The sequence below is a fragment of the Antechinus flavipes genome, chromosome 1, assembly GCF_016432865.1.
Source record: "Antechinus flavipes isolate AdamAnt ecotype Samford, QLD, Australia chromosome 1, AdamAnt_v2, whole genome shotgun sequence".
NCBI classification, from domain to species: Eukaryota; Metazoa; Chordata; class Mammalia; order Dasyuromorphia; family Dasyuridae; genus Antechinus; species Antechinus flavipes.
In genome coordinates, this window is record NC_067398.1 from 91,709,923 (window position 1) to 91,716,994 (window position 7,072).

Consider the following 7,072-nt stretch of genomic DNA (forward strand, 5'->3'; position numbering starts at 1 on the left):
GACAAGGGCGCCATCGGTTCGGTTGCCCGTCTAACTCCGGGTTTGAGTGAATGGAGAACAAGGGAAGTTGGGGAAAGGAAGACGGCGGAGATTTTTTATGCCGTCTGGGGTGATTTGCTCCTTAGACATTTCCCCACCAGAGAAAGAGAAATGGCACTCTCTCCTTCTCGGCGCTTCTAATATCCGTCCACCCCCACCTGGCGCCCAACTTGGCCACTCCAGGATTGGTACTGGTTCTGTAGCTCTGCTGCCGGCCGCCGTCAGGGTTCCCTCCCTCAATCGCTAGTTCACTCGCTAGCTAGCTCGGGAGCGGCTGGCGTCAGAGCTGCAGCCTGCAAGCCAGCTGCTGCACTGGCGTCACGCGTCCAGCCCCTAGCTCGCACCTCCCCCACTCCCACGTGTTCACAGTTTGTTTATTTAGCTCCAATGGCAACGGAGTTGGGGGGGTAAGGGGGAGGCGGAGATGGAAAGGGGGGGCGGGGAGGCGGGGGGAGAGAGGGGAAGGGGGTGGGGCATGCTCCTGAGGAGGGAGGAGGAGCATTTTAGAAAGTTATAAGTAAGGTAGGACCAGCTCCGGGCTTGACAGTTCCCAACCTTGGAGTAGCCCAAGTGCAGGGCGTGCGCGCGGGGAGCCGGGGCAGCGGCTGCGGCAGCGATAGGGAGCCCCGCGGAGAAGCTCCCCCCCGCCTCCCAAACCCCCTCCTTTTTTCTTAACCCTCTCTCCCCTCCCAGGCCCCCCGCCCCCGCCGCCGCCCCACACCTCCCACCCCTCCCATCCGAGCACCCCAGTGCTCCGCCTGCACAGCCTTCTCCATTCAGCAGCCGCGGCTCCCCATGGCAGCGGGGCAGCCACCAACCGCGCGAGCTCGCAGTCCCCGGGAATCGCCTCGCGCCACCGCGAGTCCCGTCCCGCTGCTGACAGCCACCGCCTCCTCTTCCAGCCTACCTTACCTGGCTGCGTCGTCCCGGTGCGGCACCTCCGGCAGCGGTGGCCCCTGCTAATACTCAAAGGCATCACCCACCCATCCACAAACAATCTCAGCATCGAGGGCTACCGGCCAAGGAACAGAGGAGAAGCCGAGAGTCTGTTTATTAAGGATTTTTTTTAAAGTTTACAACTTTTTAATCTGTTTTTAAAAGAATTTTAAAGAATTATCTCATCTCACAAAATTTTTCAAGTTCTTGGGAAAGCTGTTGGTCTTTGTTTATTTGTTGTTGTTGTTTTTTCCTTGGTTTTTAATTTTTACACTTTTGAATTCCGGGAGATTTTTTTTGTTGCTTGTACTGGGTAACTTGACTGCCCCAACTGCTTCGGACTCCGGGAGATCTTCCCTCCCCTCTTAGATTAATGAGGTATGTATGCCGGGTTGCCGGGCCCTGGGGAAGGGGAAGGTGGATGTGAAGAGAAGAGGAAATGGGATCGGTTGCACTTTGGCGTTGCTACTTCTGGCGGGGCGGAGCGGAGCTTGACAAGAGTGGCCGAGGTTGGGAGAGGCGCGCGCGCGTGAGCCTCAGGGCCGGGGCTGATGCTGATCCCTCTGTCGCTGTTCTCCCCCCTTTATCCCATCCCCACCCCGCTCCCTTTCCCTTGTCTCGATCGTAGGCAGCCACCTGGTGAGTTTGACATGGCTCTCAGCGGCACTCTGCTACCCTCCATCTCCACCTTCGCAGCGGGTACGCCAGGCAAGGAGAAAGTCCTGAGACAAGCAGGTGCCCCTAACAATGTGAGTATCCCGACCCCCTTGCCCTCTTCCCTAATGCTATGGGCCAGGGAAGGTGCCAGGTGCGCTTTGCAAGCTTGTTTCTGCCGCCACCGCCGCCACTACTACAGGCGCTTCCGAGCAAGTGGGTCTGGTTGGTGGAGAGGATTCGGGGCTCGAGTCCCAAGGCTACCTGATCGCTCAACAGAGCGCCAATGGGAACGGGACTTGGCCTGCCACGGCGCGGCGAGATTGGGCCGGGCTTTGAAGAACATAGAGAGGAAGCGGGCTAAGTTTGGCAGGGGTTGCCCGCCTAGCGCCCTGGAGGTCCGGCTCTTCCCGCGATTGGGAGGAATAGTACCGGGCTTGTGAGACTCCAGGGCGGGGGATACGTGAGGCCTGTGGGGCTTCCCTTAGTCTTAGCCAGTCCCGCCTCCGAGGGTCTCTAGCTAAGGGGTGGAGAGAGGGATTAGGGGGGAGGAGTAGAGAGTTACTACTCGGTCCGCTGTCTAGGCCGGGGGAAGACCCTCAGCTGTGGGGCTGAGATGTGTGGGTGTGCGAGTGCGAGTGCGAGTGCGAATGTGTGTGTGTGTGTGTGTGTGTGTGTGTGTGTGTGTGTGTGTGTGTGTGTGTGTGGTCTGAGCCCGCCGGCCCCCTACGAATAAGTGACACTGATTTCTTTGCGCTTTGTTAATGCTTATACACGTCTCAGTTGAACGTATGCCCTGGGTATCCATATAAGACGAGCATATTGAGACTTTCCCAGTGCCCTGCACACAGTCATCGGTGCACTACTATGTGGGCGTTAAGGCGAAAGGTAGTTAGGTCAGCTTCCTAACTTCCAGAGCACAGCGGGGAGCCGAGCCTTGCCCGAACCCAGGAAGCACGGAACTGGGCGAAAACGGGTCCGGGTCTACAAATCAGGACCCGAAAGGCTACGGGATGTGGGTGGCCCTCGGGTGGGCAAGAAAACGCTATCCATGTGGTAAAAAGTTAAGAGCAAGGGAGAGCAGAGGCTGGAGAGGATCTTTGCACGCTGCGGCCCTCGGCCCGGATGTTGACTCGTTCCGCGGCCTCTGTGGGTGCCCTGGTTTTTCGAAGTGCCAGGGAATTCCCACTAACTGCTAGAAACAAGAATAATTTTATGTAACCTCATTTCTTCGCGGAGGTGGGAAAGAAAAAGAGCGAGAGACTAGGCAGAAAGGATTGTCTTGCTTCTAGGGCTAGGGGCGCAAAATTGATTGAAGGGAATTCTGTCCCCTCCCGGGCCAGAGTTCGAGGGCGGGGACGCGCCTCCTCGGGACCGCAGGGAAATGTAGGGTTTTGGAGTTAAGTGCGCGTTTGTGGGTGGTGGGTCTTGGGACCTGCGGGGCCAGGGGTGGTCAGTAACGCGCGCTTCTTCCTGCCTCTGTTCCCACAGCGGTGGCGGGAGGAGCTGTCCCACATGAAACGCCTTCCTTCAGTGCTCAGCGGCCGCCCCTACGACTTGGCGGCGGCGGCGGCGGTGGCGGCGGCCGACCTGGAGAGCAACGGAGGCGGCGGCGGCAACAACAATCCCGCACTCCTGGCCAGACGAGAGGCCGAGGAGTTCAACGATTTGCTGGACTTTGATTTTATTCTTTCCAACTCCCTCATCCATCAGGAACCAGCCACGGCCGCCGTGGTCTCCTCAGCCTCAGCGTCAGCCTCCGCCTCGTCCTCCCCTTCGAGCAGCGGTCCTGCGAGCGCTCCTCCGGCCAACTGCAACTTCACTTACCCGCTGCGGGGTCCTGGGGACCCGGGAGGGGCGTCTGGCGGTCCAACCACCTCGGGCGGAAGCAGCAATAGCACCAGTAACGGTGGGGGCGGCGGCCTTCTTTACATCCGGGAGCCTGCACCCCCTCCCGCCGCCCCTTTTAACCTGGCCGACATCAATGACGTGTCCCCTTCAGGTGGATTTGTAGCCGAGCTCATGAGACCTGACTTGGACCCTGTGTATATTCAACAACAGCAGCTTTCGGGTGGCAGCCTGCACGGGAAATTTGTTGTAAAAGCCACCTTGAACATGGGGGAGTACAATGGTCAGTCTATCATCAGTGTTAACAAAGGCAACCCCTCCTCTTGCAGCCCAGATGGTAGCCATCCTGTGGTAGTGGCCCCCTATAGCACAGGGCCTCGGATGTGCCCCAAGATCAAGCAAGAAGCTGTCTCCTCTTGCACTATCGGCAGGCCTCTGGAGGCCCACCTGGGCAGTGGCCCACCTCTCAGCAATGGCCAAAGAGCGCAGCCCCACGATTTCTCCTTGGGGCGGCCTCTTCCCAGCAGGACTACTCCCTCCTTGACTGCTGAGGAATTGATGAACAGCAGGGACTGCCACCCTTCACCTCAGGGGATAAGCCATCCATTGCCAATACCCCCTGGGTACCACCATGGACCCAACTATCCTCCTTTCCTGCCGGACCAGCTGCAGCCCCAGGTTCCTCCACTCCAATATCAAGGTCAGTCTAAGGGTTATATGGCTCTCATCGAAGAGCTTTCTTTAACAGGTCGTCCTTTGATACAAGGAGTGATGCTGACTCCACCCTCTTCACCTTTAGAGCTTATACCATCCGGGAGTTGCATGCCAGAAGAACCCAAACCCAAGAGAGGGCGAAGGTCATGGCCCAGGAAAAGGACAGCCACCCACACGTGTGATTATGCAGGCTGCGGGAAAACATATACCAAGAGTTCTCATCTCAAGGCACATCTTCGAACCCACACAGGTAGGACATTGAAGGAAGGAAAGGGAAAAATCTCTGACCTGGCTAATCCAGGTATGAGTGACAATCTGATAAACGTAGGCTCACTCAGTTTTTGTCCCATCCTGATGGTTGTGACAGTCACACACTCCTGAACTTCTTGGGGTTTGTTGGCATTGTAAAAATTCAAATGTAACTCTTTAATCTTTCCTACTTATATCTTAAAATAAGTAGTTAGTCTTGATTCCCTTTTCTAAATCTTGACTTGATCCTTGTAATCAAGAAATTGTATCCCTTTAATACATAATTATGTTGAATTCTTTTAAAGATGATTCAAGCCTTTTTTTCTTTATTAATTTCTAACTGAGGCAACTCTAGTTGCCTCAGACTTTCTAAATTACTCATTTTTCAGTTTTCCTTTGTTTATAAGACTATATTTCAGCTTGTGTTTGTTTATCAGGTTACATTTAAGCTTGAACAGGATTCAACATTATATAAAGGATAGTGAAAGACATGAATATTAATGTTTAATCTTGCTGAGAAAATTGTGGCTTATTGGAATATACTTTCTTAGTCATTGTGAATTGATGAAAGTAGTTATGTTAAAAATCATTTATAAGGGACATTCCCAGAATATAGGGTAGTGTAACTCAAAAGAGTTTAAATTTGAAGAATTTGAAAACAGGCATGGAAGAAAATGTTCCTCCTCAAGACTTTATACGCTAGGCCTAATTCCTACAGAATAGAATTTTGGCTTTATAATAAAGAGGACCTCAAATTATAGGAAATTAAATTGCTCTTTTTCAAATTTCTAAGGGCTTTATTTTTACAAAATCAATATATTATCCCATGCCAACTAAATTCAACTGCAAAACAGAATGTAATTTCTATCACGTACCTGGTGTATAGTAGTACTTGGCTAGCCGATATTCTGTACTCATGAGGAGGGGGAGTGTTAATAAACAACTTGGAAATTTTGTGAATTGTCCTTACTTTTAATCTAAAGGAATAATTATAAAAATAATCTCTTTGTTTTCAATTTGATAAAACCAGGACTCTAGTGGTGCCTTTTTTCTAAAAATGAGTTTTTGATGTTATGTCTTAAGTTTTGAAAAGGTGAAATTGGATATATAAATAAGATTGTCATATCATGGCAGGCATAGGAGAGGGATTTTTTTTTTTAAGACAAATTTTGCTTATAATTCACTTGCTTAGGAACAGGTCTTTATTATCTACATTTAGAAAAAAAAAAAGTCTTTAATATTGAGCAGATGATTTCTTCATGCCTTGTTCCAAACTAGTTCATTAATTTCCTATCTTTAAGATAGACTGAAAGTCTATCCTTCAATCATTGAATTCACATTGATTTAAAATCTGTTCTTTTTATAGGTGAGAAGCCTTATCACTGTGACTGGGAGGGCTGTGGATGGAAATTTGCCCGCTCTGATGAACTTACCCGCCACTACAGGAAGCACACTGGTCAACGCCCATTCCAGTGCCAGAAATGTGACCGAGCATTTTCCAGGTCTGACCACCTTGCCTTACACATGAAAAGGCATTTTTAATCCAAAGCAGAGGATTTTACCCATACTGCCATAGGAGATTCAGTATTCACATGACTGTCTTCCTGATGAGGGAGGAACCCAGCTAAAGCACTATATACAAGAAATCATGGTAAACAAAACAAAACAAAAAAGTCTTCCAAAGAGTCAAAAGAAAATGGATAATCAAGAGAAATGAGAAACTTTAAATCAAAGGACAGATTTGTGGTCTGTGACTGGATCTTATCATTCCATTTCTGAATCCAACTTGAATATGCCTGGATTACAAGATGCCAAGGAGTGACTGGAAGTCACGGATATCAGGGTTTAATAGATTGTGTATGGGGGAGGGAAGACTACATTCCCTTGAATTGTGTTCCAATGCAATATAAGTATAATGATCATCTTGTATTTTTTGCCTTCTAAAAGCCATTATTACATTAGAAGAGGAAGAAATTCAGGTACAGAAAATGTTTTGAAAGCCTAATTGATGGTGCTTAGTGACTGTTGGTTCTAAAGGTACCAAAAAAAGGAAGCCAAAGTTCTCAAACTGCTGCATATTTGACAAGGAAATATATTTTTGTCTTCCGATCTACATTTATGACCTAAGTCAGGTAAATAAGCCTGGTTTATTTCTTTAAAAATTTATGCAGACAGTCTATAATGCACTGTGGTTTCAATGTGCAATAATTTGTAATGTTTTATTCCCAATTATGCCTTAAGTAGAACAAATGTTTTTTCTATAGTTCTTTACTTAATAAATATGTAATATAAATTTAAGCAAACTTCTATTTTGTATATTTGTAAACTACAAAGTAAAATGAACATTTTGTTGGAGTTTGTATTTTGCATACTCAAGCTGAGAATTAAGTTTTAAATAAACATAATATTTTAAATGAATGAATGTTCCATTGTCTTCTTCTGGGCCTACAATTATATGACAGAGACTGAAAATTCTGTGTTAAATGTACGGTGTATCTTTTCTTTCTTTGGGACATAACATCATTTTGTAAAATAAAGTCTAAATCTATAAGGCCCCCTCCACTTCAATCTGCAAATTTGACTGGTCTTCACCTAGTCCAGTATACTTGGGCTCTTTCTTTCCAAATATATT

The 7,072-nt window shown here is 48.8% G+C and overlaps 1 protein-coding gene across 4 annotated transcripts; it reads left to right on the plus strand.

Moving 5' to 3' along the window:
* Window positions 1-1,254: 1,254 nt before the first annotated feature.
* Window positions 1,255-6,858, plus strand: KLF4 (KLF transcription factor 4). 4 transcript variants are annotated; one of them, XM_051986860.1, is made up of 5 exons: window positions 1,255-1,353; window positions 1,604-1,724; window positions 3,121-4,177; window positions 4,277-4,441; window positions 5,807-6,858. In XM_051986860.1, the coding sequence occupies exons 1-5, from the start codon at window positions 1,349-1,351 to the stop codon at window positions 5,980-5,982; spliced, it is 1,524 nt and encodes a 507-aa protein (XP_051842820.1). In that variant the 5' UTR covers window positions 1,255-1,348; the 3' UTR covers window positions 5,983-6,858. The 4 variants fall into 4 exon arrangements, with proteins under 4 accessions (XP_051842820.1, XP_051842812.1, XP_051842839.1 ...); XM_051986852.1 differs by having other exon boundaries at window positions 3,121-4,441; XM_051986879.1 differs by lacking the exon at window positions 4,277-4,441.
* The last annotated feature ends 214 nt before the right edge of the window (window positions 6,859-7,072 follow it).

What these genes read in the sequence shown, in the direction of transcription:
- KLF4 (XM_051986852.1), top strand. An exon ending in AAGCAGGTGCCCCTAACAAT is followed by an intron (nt 1,725 to 3,120) that starts GTGAGTATCCCG and finishes CTGTTCCCACAG; the next exon opens with CGGTGGCGGGAGGAGCTGTC. An exon ending in ACATCTTCGAACCCACACAG is followed by an intron (nt 4,442 to 5,806) that starts GTAGGACATTGA and finishes TTCTTTTTATAG; the next exon opens with GTGAGAAGCCTTATCACTGT.